The sequence below is a fragment of the Sorex araneus genome, chromosome 9 (genome assembly GCF_027595985.1).
Source record: "Sorex araneus isolate mSorAra2 chromosome 9, mSorAra2.pri, whole genome shotgun sequence".
Taxonomy (NCBI): Eukaryota; Metazoa; Chordata; class Mammalia; order Eulipotyphla; family Soricidae; genus Sorex; species Sorex araneus.
This window is the reverse complement of record NC_073310.1, coordinates 10626096-10643614: the sequence shown is the minus strand read 5'-3', so window position 1 is coordinate 10643614 and position 17519 is coordinate 10626096. Positions and strand designations below refer to the sequence as shown.

At 53.0% G+C, this 17519-nt stretch overlaps 2 protein-coding genes across 2 annotated transcripts; both read left to right on the top strand.

Moving 5' to 3' along the window:
* The first annotated feature begins 1267 nt into the window (after positions 1–1267).
* On the top strand, positions 1268–7325 carry LOC129407138 (phospholipase A2-like). The gene is made up of 4 exons (XM_055147546.1): positions 1268–1330; positions 3968–4127; positions 5326–5456; positions 7198–7325. Exons 1-4 carry the CDS (start codon positions 1297–1299, stop codon positions 7323–7325), a joined length of 453 nt encoding a protein of 150 aa, XP_055003521.1. The 5' UTR covers positions 1268–1296.
* A 4038-nt stretch (positions 7326–11363) lies between these two features.
* Positions 11364–16758, top strand: LOC129407012 (phospholipase A2-like). The gene is made up of 4 exons (XM_055147100.1): positions 11364–11397; positions 13861–14017; positions 14877–15001; positions 16622–16758. Exons 1-4 carry the CDS (start codon positions 11364–11366, stop codon positions 16756–16758), a joined length of 453 nt encoding a protein of 150 aa, XP_055003075.1.
* Positions 16759–17519: the final 761 nt, after the last annotated feature.

Sequence of the window (17519 nt, the reverse complement as noted above, 5' to 3'; positions counted from 1 at the left end):
GCCACAGCCCTGGGGTCTCTCCCATGACTGTTGGGAGGAAAACTATGTTGATATTGGTCCTCTGACCCCAATAGATGTATCTTTAAGGGGGGGTTATACATATAAAAATGAATTACTTAAGGTAAAACCACAAGTCCTCCATCATTCACAGGATTGTGACAAAGATCACATAAAACTCTACAGGAGAGGGCTGGAGCGATAGCACAGCGGGGAGGGCGTTTGCCTTGCACGCGGCCAACCCAGGTTTGAATCCCAGCATCCCATATGGTCCCCTGAGCACTGCCAAGAGTAATTCCTGAGTGTAGAACCAGGAGTAATCCCTGTGCATCACCAGGTGTGACCCAAAAAGCAAAAAAAAAAAAAAAAAAAACCAAAAAAAACCTCTACAGGAGAAGGGGCGGAGCCAGGAGCTAGAGCCATGGCCTTGAGTGCAGCTGACCACAGTTGATCCCCGGCACCCCAAAGGGCCCCCCAACCTCACAGGTGTGATTCTTGAGCCCAGAGCCAAGTGTAGACCCTGGTAGCACAGAACTTGATTATCAGGCACCCCTAAGCACCCCAATGAGGGGCCCCCAAACCCGGAACGAGCAATAGTTCCTGATCAGCACTGGGTGCAGCAACCCTCTCTACCCACAGACTTGCCCTAAAGGTCTGTGATCTCATCCTTTGAAAAACTTGCCTTTGTTCCTCATGTCAGATGCAAGCCTGAAAACGCCAAGTCCAGGGTCCTCTGACAAACCCACACTGTGGTGGGAAGGAGGGGCCGGGTAGGGGAGAGAGAGGGGAAGGAGCAGCCCCGGACTCAGACGCACCCACAGCGGCTCCTCGTCCCCGGGCTGCAGGGTCACTTCAGGCTGGTCCCTCCCCGGCTCTGAGCCGCTTCCTCCAAGTGCCCGTCTCTGCCCACTCGAGGGAAGAGACCCACAGCCTGGGCCGGGCACTTCCGGTCAGCCCCCTGTCCCCGCTGTCCCACGGGGGTTTGGCTTCTCCCCCCGGGGCGAGTGCAGAGAGCTGGAGGCTGTGGGGACTCAAGAATGGGCACCCCGGGAATGGCTCCTTTCACCAGAAAATCCCGATGATGCCACAGGCCCCGTCCCCATGACCCCTTGCTGGCAGGGCCTTTCCAGTTCTTTCCAGAATCTACTGGCTGTTGACATTCAAGTTCATTCCAGAGCTGAGAGTCTCTGAGTCAGCTGTGGGCAAAGCAAACACCGGCGTTGTTGGGGGCCGTGGGCAGATATAGGGAGGGAGGCCCGGGCGGCTTCAGGGCTTTCTCTTCCTCCCCGCCCAGACGAGATGAAGCTGCTCGTGCTGGCTGCCTGGCTCTCAGGTAGGCGACCCCCTCCTCCCCCCGAGTGCGGCCAAGAGCTGCCTGCTCTGGAAGGGGCCCCCGCTTACAGGAGACAGAGCCGAGGCCCTTATTCGGGGCTCCCCCGAGGCCTACTGGTGTCTGTGTGGGTCAGGGAGACAGTCAAAGGGTTGGAGCACAGGCTTGTGTGCAGGAGACACTGAGTCCCATCGTGGCTTCCCTCCCCCTCCGTCCCCGCCAGGAATCCTCAGTGGTGGCCCCTGGGCACACTGAGCTTGAGCGGCTACAATACCCAGAGCACCAACCCGGCCGAGGATTTCTAGTCGTAACCCCGAGGATTTGAGTCACCATGGTTGCCCATAAAATAAAAATATATTAAAATATATTGATAGGGGGCTGGAGCGATAGCACAGCGGGAAGGGCGTTCGCCTTGCACGAGGCCGACCTGGGTTCGAATCCCAGCATCCCATATGGTCCCCCAAACACCGCCAGGAGTAATTCCTGAAGCCAGGAGTAACCCCTGAGCATCGCTGGGTGTGACCCAAAAAGCAAAAAAAAAATATATTGATAATAAAAATATATGAAGGGTCCGTAGAGAGCGGGTGCACGGGTTGGATGTTTACCTTGTACGTGGCTGGCTGATCCTGGTTCTACCCCTGGCATCCCATGTGGTCCCCCGAGCAGAACCAGGAATAGACCCCGTGCACCTCTAGGTGTGACCCCCAAACCAAAATAAATAAATAAATTCAGGAGAGCGGAGTAGAGCGGGAGTGCAGAGTGCCGTCCTCGGAACCTGTGTGGATCAACGCCGCCAGGAGTGATCCCTGATTGCAGAGACAGGGGGAGGCCTGAGAGAGTCCCAAGGTGGCTCCAAAACGTAATAGATAAATCGGTAAATACATTCAGGACTGGAGAGATAGTACAGTGGAGAAATTTCTTTTTTTTTTAAATTTTTATTGAATCACCATGTGGAAAGTTACAAAGTTCTCAGGTTTCTGTCTCAGTTATACAATATTCAAACACCCGTCCCTTCACCAGTGCCCATATTCCACCACAAAAAAAAACCCAGTATACCCCCCGCCCCTGGCCCCCCATCCCCAACTGTATAACTGATGAAAGTGGAGAAATTTCTTGACCTTGCAAGTTGCCAACCTGATTTAATTTCAGGCACCCTGTACAGTCCCAGGAGCACTGCCAGGAGTGATTCCTGAGAGTCACTGGATTTGCTTCCCCTCCCCCCCCAAAAAAAATACAACACTAAACAAAAAATATATCGGGGGCCAGAGAGACAGTGCAGTAGGTAGTGCTCTTGCCTTGCTCCCCCTGACCGGACTCCATCCCAGGACTCCTTCCCTCAAACTTGCCTGGAGAAAGTTCTGAGCAACGTTGGGTGTGACCCGAAACAAAACATTGTTTTGGCTTTTTGGGTCACACCCAGCGATGCTCAGGGGTTCCTGAGCATCTACACTCCTGGCTCTACATTCAGGAATCACTCCTGGTGGTGCTCGGGGAACCATATGGGATGCCGGGGATTGAACCCAGGTTGGCCACATGCAAGGAAAACGCTTTCCCCACTGTATTATCACTCCAGCCCTCAAAACAAAATTTTTAAAAATTTTTTCTTGGGGTGCCCTGCTCCCCATGCCCTCGGGGCTGGGCTCGGGCACTCACTGTATGTGGATGTGACCTATCACTTATCACTTGTCACTTACCAGTCCTAGTTATTGGGCCTCTAGTCCGTGCCAGAGAGACGCTCCATCAGCCTAATGATGACGCCTTTCCTTTGCCTTCCAGACGTCTGAGCCCACTGACTCGGGGTCTCAGAATCCCGAGACCCCTCCTTGCGTCACTGGTCCTGGGAGGGGGAAACATGAGGCAAAGAGTCGCCTCCTGGTTGCTGGAGGCTCTGCAGAGGAAAGTGGATGTAGGGACGGGAGACTTCAGTGGCCTCTTCGCTTTCCTCAGGCGAGGTCTAATTGGGGCTGGACACTTAGTCCGTTGGCTTGGGTATTTGCCTTGCTTCAGCCAACCTGGGTTCAATCTCTCTTTTTTTTTTCTTTTTGGGTCACACGTGGTGATGCACAGAGGTTACTTCTGGCTCTGCACTCAGGAATCACTCCTGGTGGTGCTCAGGGGACCCTATGGGATGCTGGGAATCGAACCCGGATCTGCCACATGCAAGGCAAACGCCCTACCCACTGTGCTATCGCTCCAGTCCCTGGGTTCAATCTCTTGAGCCCTGAGCCCACCAGCAGTGAGTTCTGAGCACAGCACAAAAAAGGTGGAGTCAGACCCAGAATAGCAGATGTGGGGCTGGAGCAACCCGACCCGGGTTCGATTCCCAGCATCCCATAGGGTCCCCTGAGCCTCGCCAGTGGTAATTCCTGAGTGCAGAGCCAGGAGTAACCCCTGTGCATCGCCGGGTGTGATCCAAAAAAAGCAAAAAAAAAAGAATAGCATATGTGGCACAAAAACAAGGAGAGACAGAGACAGAGAGACAGAGATGGAGAGATGGAGAGAGATCCTATTTATTTTACTAGACTCCACTCTTTCGAGGAGGCAGCTGCAAGGTGCGAGGGCTGAGGGGGAAGCATGCAGGGGTGTGTCAGGCACCGCAGAGCCCCCCAGATGGAGCTCAGCTCTCCCTGCCCTTTGCAGTGGCCGACACGGCGGGAGGAGCCCGCACGAGGGCCTTCTGGCAGTTCGGCAACATGATCTCGTGTCTGATCCCTAACATCTCACCTTACCACACATTTAACAAGTACGGCTGCTTCTGTGGCCGGGGTGGAAAGGGCGCCCCCGTGGACGCGCTGGACAGGTGAGTGCGGGATGGGCAGGAGGAGCGGGGAGCCCGTGCTGCGAGGCAGGCCCAGTGCACGGAGCTCTCGGGGGAGCACCGAGAGGGAGGAGGCACATTTGGGACGTTAGTACCGTCATTCTAAATAAGTAATCTTGGAGCCATAGTGCAGCGGGTCGGGCGTTCGCCTTGCACGAGGCCTACCCGGGTTCGATTCCTCCACCCCTCTTGGAGAGCCCGGCAAGCTACCGAGAGTATCCCACCCGCACGGCAGAGCCTGGCAAGCTCCCCGTGGCATATCCGATATGCCAGAAACAGTAACAAGTCTCTCAATGGAGACGTTACTGGCGCCCGCTCGAGCACATCGATGAGCAACAGGATGACAGTGATGCAGTGATACAGTGACAGTACCATCACTCACTTCTTGCCGTAAGTTGTTCAGTTCTTGTCACAACATAAAAACCTGGGTCTGGAGCGACAGCAGGTGTGTTATTTGGCTTTCACGCTTCCAACACAGGTTTCATCCCCGGCAACCCATAGGGTCCCCCAAGCACCACCAGGAGTGACTCCTGAGTACAGAGCCGGGAGTAACCCCTGAAGACTTCCAGGTGTGGCCCAGAAAGCAAAAAAGAAATAAATAATTTTTTATTTTTTATTTTATTTTATTTTTTTGCTTTTTGGGTCACACCCAGCAATGCTCAGGGGTTACTCCTGGCTCATGCACTCAGGAATTACTCCTGGCAGTGCTTGGGGAACCATATGGGATGCCGGGGATCGAACCCGGGTCGGCCGCGTGCAAGGCAAACGCCCTACCCGCTGTGCTATCGCTCCGGCCCCTAAATAATTTTTTAAACAAACCAGAAAAAAAAACACGCCCATCAAACCGTACTGCAAGTTTCTCTGAGCGCTCAGAGCCGAGTCCGAGCTCGGAGGCCGCGGTTGCTGCTGCCTTCTAGCGGCGAAACGTTGCAAGACCGAAAGGCAGCCGCGCGAGGCGATCCCCTGGCGCTGCTCACGACTGTCCCCTCTGCAGCAGCCAGGGTGAGGTTTGCGACGCTGTTTGTGAGTTGTCTGCGGTCAGCCGCATGGAATGTCATTGTTTTCAAGCCAAAGGACTGCTGTCTTGCGGGCCACGCCGCCTGTACCGGGAGAGCGAGGGCTGATTGACACCTCCCCACCCCCCTCGCTCCCGTCCCCCACTCCCGTCTCTCCTCTCCAGGTGCTGCCAGACACACGACAGATGCTGGGGCCAAGCCGTGGAGTTGGGACACTGCAGCTCTCTCCTGGGCTTCATGACCCTCCTGAGAATATACTCCTACTCCTGCACCGACAAAGACATCACCTGCAGTAGTAAGTTTACCTCCTGGTTGACCGTGGCATCTTGGGGTGGCTTCACGGCAATGCCCACAGTGGGCAGCCCCTTTGCAGCTACAGGTGCCTGGTCCCCGCTGACCCTGGGAAAGCCTCGCAGGGAGACAGAGCTGATGTCCCCACGGACTGGGGAGGAAACTCAGCCTCGGAAGACCGAGTCACTTGCCCAGGCACTAACTTGGCAAGGGGTGGTGTCTGTTCTCTTCCTTTCCTTCTCTGCTCTCCTCTCCCTATGGCTAGTGGCTATGGCTACTGTGATGACTGGGGTCATTTGGAGTCATGAAGGGCAGGGGCAGAGGGATGCCACTTGGTCACAGAGGGCAGCACCAGGGGTCAAACCCACAAGGCAGGTGCTCTGCCCCTGAGCCACATGGCTACGCAGGTGTTTGGGTGCTTGGTTTTGTTTGGGGACACATCTCCCACTGTTTGTGGGCTATTCCTGGCTCTGTGCTCATCAGGAGTGTCCCCTGGCGACCCTCAGGGGACCATATGTGGTGTGGGGGATCGACCATGGTCAGTGGCATGAGGACAAGCACCTTACCTGTCGTACTGTCTTTTCTACCCTTCTGTTTGCTTGATTTTGATTTGATTTGTGGTTGTACCAGGGCTGACCTCTGGCTGTGTTCTCAGACATCACTCCTGACGGAGGGGGGCTCAGGCGACCATGGAGGGTGTTGGGGATTGAACCTGGAACCAACATCAGATACTAGAGAGATAGTACAGTGGGTGGGGTGCTTACCTTGCATGCTGACCCAGATTTGATTGCCAGCACCACTACATACCAGCTTCTGAGCCCCATAAGGAGTGATCCCTGACCTCAAAGCCAGGAGTAAATCAGATCGCAGAAGAAGAAAGAAGAAAGAAGAAGAAGAAGAAGAAGAAGAAGAAGAAGAAGAAGAAGAAGAAGAAGAAGAAGAAGAAGAAGAAGAAGAAGAAGAAGAAGAAGAAGAAGAAGAAGAAGAAGAAGAAGAAGAAGAAGAGGAGGAGGAGGAGGAGGAGGAAGAAGTGAGAAAAAAAGAGGAAGAAGAAGAAGAGGAGGAAGAGGAAGAAGAGAAAAAAGAAGAGGAAGAGAGGAAGAAGACAGGAAGAGGGTGAGGAGGAAGAAGAGGAGGAAGAGGAGGAAGAAGAAGAAGAGGAGGAAAAGGAAGAAAGGGGAAGAAGGAGGAGGAGGAAAGAGGAGGAGAAGGAAGAGAAGAAGAGGAGGATGAGCAGAAAGAGAGGAGGAGGGGAGGAGGGGGATTTGGTAGGGGTAAGAAAGGGGAAGGGAGAGGAAGAGAGAGGGAGAGGAAGAGTGGAGGAAGGGTAGGGGAAGAGAGAAGGGAAGGAGAGAGTGTGCAGTGCTCTGTGCCTTGAGCACACGTTTTAGTGTTTCCCGACCTCACAGTTCCTTGCCCGTGTCATCCACACTCTGTGGCTGATGGGTTTGGAGGCAGTGAGCCCCTTGGCGACGTGAGGGACAGAGGAGAGACTTTCCCGCGGGAGTATAAGCAGCCTCACCTGCGACCACCTGGGGAGGCACAGGCTGCCGGGTTCCACTGGGGTTTCACATAAACAACATACTTTTAGTCACTGTCCCCAATTGACTTTGTCACTTTCTTGTGTATTAACCCTCACTTTGCAGTAAGTTGTTATCCGATTATTGCAGATAACTGTCCTCCCTGCTCTGGGCAGCAGGCGAGTCCCTCCCTCCTGCTCAGCCCCCTTCCCCTGTTCTTTCCAGGTGAAAATGGCCCCTGCACAGATTTCCTCTGCAAATGTGACCGCGCTGCTGCCATTTGCTTTGCCAAGGCCCCGAGGCCCCGGGAGGAGTACTACAACCTGGACAGAGAGAAGTTCTGTAGGGAATGACCGTCGCCTCTGAGGGAGGATATGTCGCCTCCTGCCTTCCCTTCCCCGCAATAAAGCATCCGCTGAAAGTCTCGACTCTGGAGATCGGTTTATCTCTGTGTCCTGAGCACTAGAAGGTCCTTCCCTGTCGTGGGTTTGCCTCGTTCCCTCCAGTCCTGGTTGTGAGTTAGAGGGCGAGTCCCGTGGGACCCAGAGTGACCCACCCCCTCACCTCCTGGTGTTCACCCTGCGCCAGGCTCAGCGTCTCTGAGTCTCTGTCCCCCGACAGCCCTGGCCTCCAGCCGCACGGTCTCCTCACTGGGTCTCCTCGGCAGAGACTCACTCGGCAGAGCTCTCACGGGTGAGGAGCAGAGGGTCAGGTGTGGCTGGCTCGTCAGGGGAAGCACCGAGCCCCCCAGCACCCCCCTGTCCGTCCGCCAGCCACTGTTTAATACTAGAGCCTTTTTCTAGAACACTCTGTCTGTTACTCTGTCTGCCTGTCTCTGTCTCTGTCTCTGTCTCTCTCTGTGTCTGTATCTCTGTCTCTGTCTCTGTCTCTCTCTCTTTGTGTTTGGTACCTTGACATGCTCAGGGATTATTTTTGGCCCTCTTGGGGCTGGAGCAATAGCACAGCGGATAGGGCGTTTGCCTTGCACGCGGCTGACCCAGGTTCAATTCCCAGCATCCCATATGGTCCCCTGAGCACCGCCAGGGGTAGTTCCTGAGTGCAGAGCCAGGAGTAACCCCTGTGCATCGCCAGGTGTGACCCAAAAAAAAAGCAAAAATATATATATATATTTTTGGCCCTCTTCTCAGAGTGACCCTGGCTCCCTGGCTGTACTAGGGGGGCCAGTGGGGTGCTGGGTATTAAACCTGGGGCAGCCACAGTCGGCCGTATGCAGAGCAAGGCCTTTGGCCCTGGACGATCTCTGCGGCCCCCTCAGTAGATCTGAGAGCCCCCACCGGCCTCGGGGCAGCAGGTCCCAGACAGGCTCTAGTCCATACTGATCAGCTCAGCACTGTCCAGAGGGTGGAGACGCTCTCAGTGTCCCTGTCCCGGACAGTGACCACCAGCCTCATGTAACCATAGACCATGAGACCCAGAGACGGAACCAAGAACCCTGATTCTATTACTGACTGCTGATGGCCACCATATTGGACAGCCCGAAGTGCCCATAAGTCCAGTGGCATGAAGTATACTGAGTCCCAGTGGGGACCGGCCCAAGCCTGTATATCGTGTCCCCTTGTGAGCCTCAGTCTACCCGTCTGCTACTAAGGGCTGTTCATGGTTTTTTGTTTGTTTGTTTGTTTTTTGGGGTCACACCCAGCGATACTCAGGGGTTCCTCCTGGCTCTGCACTCAGGAATTACTCCTGGCGGTGCTTGGGGGACCATATGGGATGCCGGGGATTGAACCCGGGTCGGCCGCGTGCAAGGCAAATGCCCTACCCGCTGTGCAATCAGTCCGGCCCATGTTCATGGTTTTTATCTCATCATCTGGAAGACCCTTTCGGGACTCCTAGCCTGGGGCTCACCAGGAAAAGCCCTTCCTTGGGGGACCAGCTCAGCGTCCAGCTGACCCGGAGTGAACTCTGGGCCCCAGTCAGAGTGCGGCCACTCATGCTGGACCAACTCACACAGCAGGACCCCTCTCTCAGGTGGAGAGAGAGGAGGGGAGGGGAGGGGGAATGGATGGGTGGGGGAGCCAGGGCCTGGCCATCTGAGCACAACCCTCCCGGAACCCTCTGCAGAGTGGCCCAGAGGTGAATTAGCAGAACCTGTTTGAAGAACCAGACAATTAATGTCCACTGGGTCTTCTGTTCCCAAACCCTGGGTGCCCGAGTAGTCACATCTAGACTCGAAGACAACATTAGACAAATCCCAACCGAGGGTCACTAAGGATACATGTGAGCAGCACATGTCCCCCTGTCAAGGTCAATGACACAAGAGGCAGAGATACGGCCCCGGCCAGGAGGAGCTGGACAGGCGGGTGGAGCAGCCCTGGACACTGCTTTGGGCCTTGGGACAGAGAAGGGAACACTGGGGATGAAGAAGGGGACTCTGAAAAAGCACAGCCCTGAGGTGTCTCCCGTGACTGTTGGGAGGAAAACTATGTTGATATTGGTTCACTGACCATGACGGTTTTATCCTTAAGGGTGGTTGTATAAGAAAATGAATTATTCAGTTGAAACCACAGGCTCCCATCTTTCACAGGGCTGTTTCGAAGGTCACATCAAACTCAACAGAAGGGGCTGGAGCGAGAGTCCAGGGGCTGAGGCACTGGCGGGCACACGGCTGATTCCTGTTCCAGCCTTGCACCCACAGGGCCCCCCAACCCCACCAGGTGTGATCCTTCAGCACAAGCGAGAGTAACCTGAGTACCACAGAGTTAGGTATCAGGCACCCCATGGGCCCCCAAGCACCCACCCCCAAGCCCAGAGCCGGTAGTAGTTCCTGATCACACTGGCTAAGCCCAAACCCTCCCCATCCACAAAACTTCCTATAAAGATCTTTGATCTCATCATTAAAAAACCTGTTTCTTGGGGGCTGGAGCGATAGCACAGCGGGTAGGGCGTTTGCCTTGCATGTGACCGACCCGAGTTCAAATCCCAGCATCCCATATGGTCCCCTGAGCACCGCCAGGGGTGATTTCTGAGTGCATGATCCAGGAGTGACCCCTGTGCATTGCCGGGTGTGACCCAAAAAGCAAAAAAAAAAAAAAAAAACTATTTCTTGGCTTCCTGCCCAGACGAGACCTCAAGCGGACACACAGGAACGGCTCCTCTGCTCCTGAAAGACCAGGATCCCGGAGGCCCACTAACTACTTTCAGCACCCAGCAGCTTCTACAGACATGCCTCTAGACTGTGAACTGAGCTGCGACCCCATGCCGCCACTGGAGGGGAAGGTTTATCTCTCTCGGCCTTTCCTTTGGCCAGTGGCGTGGCGACCGCCATCTTATAGACCCACTAACCAGAGGTACGAGCTTGCAGCGATGCAACTTCTGGCAGAAACTTCTCTGAACTTAATTACTAAAATACCAGAAATCCAAAACCGACCTCATATACTCTTCATTCTCAACAATGGAAAACAAATTATCAAGTGATGCCTTTTCAGCAGGTTTGATTGTTCAGGAAAAATTCCAAATAATAATAGTGAGTTTTCTGTTGAAATATTAAATGTAATCAAAGTAAAGAGAGAGTAAAGTGAAGATCATTAGCCACACAGGTGTGTGTGTGTGTGTGTGTGTGTGTGTGTGTGTGTGTGTGTGTGTGTGTGTGGGCGGGGGTGGGATGGGAGGTATACGGGGTTTCATGGTGGTGGAACATGTGCACTGGTGAAGGGATGGAGGTTTGATCATTGTATGACTGAGACTTAAGCCTGAAAGCTTTGTAACGTTTTTCATGGTGACTCAATAAGAAAAAAAAAAAGAAAGAAGTAAATAGCAATTGAACAAACAATGGGGAAAAAAACTGTTTCTTGTTCCTCATGTGAGACCAGGCCTTGGAAATTCCAGGCCACACTGTGGTGGGAAGGAGGGGCCGGGTAGGGGAGAGAGAGGGGAAGGAGCAGCCCCAGACTCAGACGCACCCACAGCGGCTCCTCGTCCCGGGCTGCAGGGACACTTCAGGCTGGTCCCTCCCCGGCTCTGAGCCGCTTCCTCCAAGTGCCCGTCTCCCCCCACTCGAGGGAAGAGACCCGCAGCCTGGGCCGGGCACTTCCAGTCAGCCCCCCTGTCCCCGCTGTCCCACGGGGGTTTGGCTTCTCCCCCCAGGGCGAGTGCAGAGAGCTGGAGGCTGTGGGGACTCAAGAATGGGCACCCGGGAATGGCTCCTTTCACCAGAAAGTTCTGAGGATGCCACAGACCCATCCCCATGACCCTTGCTGGCAGGGCCTGCAGGCCTTCCAGTTCTTTCCAGCACCTACTGGCATTGGCCATCAAGTTCGTTCTGAGTCAGCTGGGAGCAAAGCAAACACCGGCATTGTTGGGGGCTGTGGGCAGATATAGGGAGGGAGGCCCGGGCGGCTTCAGGGCTTTCTCTTCCTCCCCACTGAGATGAGATGAAGCTGCTCGTGCTGGCTGCCTGGCTCTCAGGTAGGCGACTCCCCACCTCCCCCCGAGTGCAGCCAAGAGCTGCTGCTCTGGCAGGGGCCCCCACTTACAGGAGACAGAGCCGAGGCCCTTATTCGGGGCTCCCCCGAGGCCTACCGGTGTCTGTGTGGGTCAGGGAGACCGTCAAAGGGTTGGAGCACAGGCTTGTATGCAGGAGACCCTGAGTCCCATCGTGGTCCCCCTCCCCCTCCGTCCCCGCCAGGAATCCTCAGTGGTGGCTCCTGGGTACACTGAGCTTGAGCGGCTACAATCCCCAGGCCAGAGCACCAACCCAGCCAAGTACTTCTAGTCGTAACCCTGAGGACTTTATGGGTGGCCCCTAAAATATATCAAGGGGGCTGGAATGATACTACAGCAGGGAGGGCGTTTGCCTTGCACATGGCCGACCCGGGTTCAATTCCTGGCAAAAAAGCAACGTAGAAATGACCTCTGAACCTGTCTGCTCATTGCAGCACTGTTCCCAATGGCCAGAATCTGGAAACAACCCGCGTGCTCGAGAACATGACTGGTTTAAGTAACTTTGGTACCTCTGCACAATGAAACATTATGCAACTGTTAGGAAAGATGAAGTCATGAAATTTGCTTCTAAGTAGATGGTCATGGAGAGTACCATGCTAAGTGAAATGAGTCAGAAACAAATAGAGAGACATGGGACTGGAGTGATAGCACAGCGGGTAGGGCATTTGCCGTGCACAGAGCTGACCCTGGTTTGAGCACTGCCAGGAGTAATTCCTAAGTGCAGGTGCCAGGAGTAACCCCTGAGCATCATTGGGTGTGACCTAAAAACCCAAAAAATTAAAAAAGAGAGAGAGAGACATAAAATGACTCCAGTCATTTGTGGAATATAAAATAACATAATATGAGACTGACACTGAAGGACAGTTGACACAAGGGCCAGGAAGATTGCCCCAGAGTTGGAAGCCTGTCTCATGAGCCGGGGGAGAAGGCAGCTGGGATAGAGAAGGGATCACTGAGTCAATGATGGTTGGAGGGATTGTTCGGGTTGGGAGATGTGTGCTGAAAGTAGATAAAGGACTAAACATGATGGCCTCTCAGTATCTATAGTGCAAGTCATAGTGCCCAAAAGGAGAGAGAGAGTATGGGGGAAATTGTCTGCTATAGATGCAGGGGGAGGGGTAGAATGGGGACATTATACTGGGGACATTGGTGGTGGAGAATGTGCACTGGTGGAGGGATGGGTGTTTGATCATTGTATGAATGAAATTCAAACATGAAAGATTGGTAGCTTTCTCATGGTGATTCAATATAAAGAAGAGAGAGGACAAGAGAGACAAAGCCTGGCATCAGGGTCTAAGCGACTCTGGGACAGAGAGCATGACTGTCCTCACTGCTGTAGGTATCCCCTAGGACCAGTAAAGAGGAGGAGAACAACAACATTGCTTATTTAGCTCAGGCTTTTGCAAACCTGAGATTGTTGTCAAACATGCACTTCGGGTTGGTTAAACAATGAAGCCAAGGAAATTCCCCAGGAGACCTAACACCTGGGGCTGCCCACCAGGGCACCATTCCACCTTCTGGCTCCAGATACTGGAATCTGACATTCAACACAAAACAAAATAAATTAATAGATAAATAATTCAGGGTTGGAGAATAGTACAGTGGGGAAGGACCTGGAGCGATAGCACAGTGGATAGGGCATTTGCTTTGCACGCGGCCGTACTGGGTTCAATTCCTCATCTCTCTTGGAGAGTCCATCAAGCTACCAAGAGTATTCCGCCAGCATGGCAGAATCTGGCAAGCTACCCGTGGCATATTTGATATGCCAAAAACAGTAACAACACGTCTCACAATGGAGAAGTTGCATATGGAATAATTTGCCTGCCTGAGCAAATTGAGAAACAACGGGACGACAGTGTTACAGTGCTACAGTGGGGAAGGCTCTTGACCTAGCATGTTGCTGGTCCTGATTTAATTTCAGCACCATCTATGGTTTCCTGAGCACTGCCAGGACTGATTCCTGAGAAGCACTGGACAGTTCCAAAAACCAAAACCAAAACCAAACCAAAACTGTGTTGGAAGTCAGAGTGCGGTTGATCAAAAAAGAGGTAAAACAAGTCTAACTTTTGGCTGGACCCATAGTCCATTGTTTGGTCATTGCATTGCTTCAAGCAACCCAGGTTCAATCCCTGGCATTTCATTGTTCCACGAAGCTCTCCAGGAGTAAATCCTGATCAGAGCCAGATGAGACCGCAAAACAATAGCAAAAAAAAAAAAAAGAGAGAGAGACAGAGACATAGACACACACACACACACACACACACACACACACAGAGAGAGAGAGAGAGAGAAATCCTATTTTACTACATTCCTCTCTTTAAAGGGGGCAGCTGCAAGGTTCGGAGGGCCAAGGGAAGCATGCAGGGGTGTGTGTAAGGCACAGCAGAGCTCACCAGGAGGGATTTCAGCTTTCCCTGTCCTTTGCAGTGGTCACCATAGAGGGCGTCGTCAGCTTGGGAACTACTCAGCAATTGAACAAAATGATCTCCTCTCTGGTCCCTGAGATACTTTTTACGCGATTCATTAAGTACGGCTGCTACTGTGGTGGGGGTCGATCAGGTTCTCCGGTGGACGAACTGGACAGGTGAGTGTGGGATGGGCGGGAGGAGTGTCGCACCCGTGGTATGAGGCAGGTCCAGTGCAGGGAGCTCCCGGGGGAGCACCGAGAGGGAGGAGGCACATTCAGGAGGTTAGCACCATCATTCACTTCTTGTCATAGAAAGGAAAGAACTGGGGGTGCAGTGTAAAAAGTGTCATTTGCCTTGCATGAAATCAACTGGGTTCGATGTCCGGCAACCCACGTGGTCCCCCAGACACCATATGGAATCATTCCTGAGTGCAGGGGAAAATTTGATCTTTGAATACTGCTGAAGGAGTCCCAGAAAACAAATAAAAATTGGTAATTTTTTAAACAAACAAAACCTTCACGAGAGCTAGACTCAAAGTTCCTGAGGGATGAAAGCAGAATCCAAGCTCCAAGGTGTGGGTGCTGCTGCCCTCTAGAGGCGGAACGTAGAGAGACCGCCCCATCAGCTGTCGGCTAGCCGTGGTCACAACTGCCCTCAGCAGCAGCCCAGGTGAGGTTGTCCTACGCCATCTGTGAGTTGTCTTCAGTAAATGCCCTATTCAGTAATCGCCATAAAACTCCTTCTTTTCTTTTTTTTTTCTTTTTGGGTCACAAGTGGCGATGCACAGGGGTTACACCTGGCTGTACAATCAGGAATTACTCCTGGCAGTGCTAAGTGGACCATATGGGATGCTAGGAATCGAACCCGGGTCTACCACGTGCAAGGCAAACCCCTACCTTCTGTGCTATTGCTCAGCCCCCCAAAACTCCTTATTTTCAAACAAAGGACCGATGAGTTCGGGTCACGTCTCCTGTACCTGGGGGACTGAGGGCTAGTTGACCGCCCCCCCCCCACACCATCCTTCCCCCTCTCCAGGTGCTGCCAGGAACACAGAAGCTGCTGGGACCAAGCCATAGAGTTGGGACACTGCAGCGATCTCATAGAAAGCTACTTTCTATTGTTCCCAATCTCCTGCTACGACTCTAAGGTCATCTTCAATAGTAAGTTTACCTTCTGGTTGACCGTGGCATCTTGAGGTGGCTTCATGCAATACCCACAGTGGGCAGCCCCTTCTCAGCTACAGGTGCCTGTTTCAGGCTGACCCAGAATCAGCCTCACAGGGAGACAGAGCTGCTGCACACACTCACTGGGGAGGAAACTCAGCCTCGGAAGACTGAGTCACTTTCCCAGGACCTAAATTGAACTAGGGGTGGTGTCTGTTCTCTTCCTGTCCTTCTCTGCTCTCCTCTGCCTGTGGCTAGTGGCTATGGCTACTGTGATGACTGGGGTCATTTGGAGTCACAAAGGGCAGGGGCAGAGGGATGCCACTCGGGCACAGAGGGCAGCACCAGGGGTCAAACCCACAAGGCAGGTGCTCTACCCCTGAGCCACATCGCTACACAGGTGTTTGGGTGCTTTGTTTTTTGTTTGTCTGTTTGTTTCTATTTTTGAGTCACACCGGGCAATGCACAGGGGTTACTCTTGGCTCTGCACTCAGGAATCACCCCTGGCGGTGCTCAGGGGACCCTATGGATGCTGGGAATTGAACCTGGGTCGGCCACGTGCAAGGCAAATGCCCTACTCGCTGTGCTATTGCTCCAGCCCCTGGGTGCTTTATTTTGTTTGGGGACACATCTCCCGCTGCTCATGAGATATTCCTGGCTCTGTGCTCATCAGGAGTGTCTCCTGGTGATGCTCAGGGGACCATGCTGGTGTGGGACAGCAAACCAGGCTCCTATATGAACTCTCTTGCCCTGCTTTTTGCTTTCTTTTGTTTTTTGTTTTTTTCTTTCTGGGTAACACCTGGCGATGCACAGCGGTTACTCCTGGTTTGCAGTCAGAAATTACTCCTGGTGCTCGGGGGACCATATGGGATGCTGGAAATCGAACACAGGTTGGCCGTGTGCAAGGCAAATGCCCTACCCACTGTGCTATGGCTCCAGTCCCCTGTTTGGTTTTGATTTGGGGCTATACCAGGCAATATTCAGGGCTTACTCCTGAATGTGTACTAGGGGATCAGGAGATCATATGGGGTGCTTGTGACTGAATCTGGAACGAACACAAAACTACAGTGATAGTGTAGTGTGTAGGGTGCTTGCTTTGCATGTGGTGGACCCAGATTGAATCCCGAGAACTACCATTATGGACCCCTGAATCCCACAAAGAGAAATCCCTGACCTCAGAGCCAGGAGTAAGACTTGATCACATCTGGGGGGAAAGGAGGAGGAGGAGGAGAGAACATAGAGGAGGAGGAGGAAGTGTGCAGTGCTCTGTGCCTTGAGCATATGTTTTAATGTTTCCCGGTCTTACAGTTCCTTGCCCGTGTAATCCACGCTCTGTGGTTGATGGGTTTGGAGGCAGTGAGCCCCTTGGCGACGACGTGAGGAACAGAGGAGAGACTTTCCCACAGGAGTATGAGAGCCTCACCTGCGATCACCTGGGGAGGCACAGCTGCCGGGTTCCACTGGGGTTTCACATAAGAAACATTTTTAGTCACAGTCCCCAAAGTCACATTGCCTGTGTAGCTGTCATTCCTGTTCTTTTAATGACTAAATGTATTAGCACTCAATTGGCGCTGGAAATTGTTATCCCTTTATTCCGACAACTGTCTCTTCCTCTAGGTCTTCTAGGCTATAAGAGCCCTTGCGAGGATTTCCTCTGCAAATGTGACCGCGCTGCTGCCATTTGCTTTGCCAAGGCCCCGAGGCCCCGGGAGGAGTACTATAACCTGGACAGAGAGAAGCACTGTCAGGCTTGAGCGTCGCCTCTGAGGGAGGATCTGTCGCCTCCTGCCTTCCCTTCCCCGAAATAAAGCATCCGCTGAGAGTCTCGACTCTGGAGATCGGTTTATCTCTATCTCCTGAGCACTAGAAGGTCCTTCCTTGTCGTGGGTTTGCCTCATTCCCTCCAGTCCTGATTGTGAGTTAGAGGGCTAGTCCCGTGGGACCCGAGACTGACCCACCCCCTCACCTCCTGGTGTTCACCCTGCTCCGGGCTCAGCGTCTCTGAGTCTCTGTCCCCCGACAGCCCTGGCCTCTGTTGGATATCATTGGTTTGTCCTTTCTCCCTTGCCACAGAGTTTGGGCTTATCTGGTAATAATCTATAAACAATTCTTGACTACATTGGTATGTCCTGCTCCCCTTGCCACTAGGAGCTTAGGTATATCAGTCACGCCCATCAAAGTGCTCCCGAGTCACTCCCATTCCTTTGTTTATCTGTAATCACTTCTACGAGTTTATCTGCTCTTCCCCTAATCAAACTCTGTTAATTTGTAAGGTCAGACCTTGCTAGGACAGTGAACTTGTATTGTAAGTTAATATTGTCTTTCTCCTCTCTTATGTCTTTTGAATAGTTTACTTTAAAACAATACCTTTTTTGTATGGATAAAGAAAGACATTTATTAATATGCTTTGGCAACATGGGATTTAATTGGCTTCAAATATTATTCATTCCCGGGCATCTGCTTTCTGGACTTAAGCCTCAGCTGCCCTTACTTCCTAGCACCCCCAAAAGCAGGG

Coding starts and splice junctions, on each gene's coding strand:
- LOC129407138 (XM_055147546.1), top strand. CDS start 1,297: ATGAAGCTGCTCGTGCTGGCTGCCTGGCTCTCAG. Junction 1,331..3,967: donor GCTGGCTGCCTGGCTCTCAG/GTAGGCGACCCC, acceptor TGCCCTTTGCAG/TGGCCGACACGGCGGGAGGA. Junction 5,457..7,197: donor CAAAGACATCACCTGCAGTA/GTAAGTTTACCT, acceptor TGTTCTTTCCAG/GTGAAAATGGCCCCTGCACA.
- LOC129407012 (XM_055147100.1), top strand. CDS start 11,364: ATGAAGCTGCTCGTGCTGGCTGCCTGGCTCTCAG. Junction 11,398..13,860: donor GCTGGCTGCCTGGCTCTCAG/GTAGGCGACTCC, acceptor TGTCCTTTGCAG/TGGTCACCATAGAGGGCGTC. Junction 14,018..14,876: donor CCGGTGGACGAACTGGACAG/GTGAGTGTGGGA, acceptor CCCCCTCTCCAG/GTGCTGCCAGGAACACAGAA.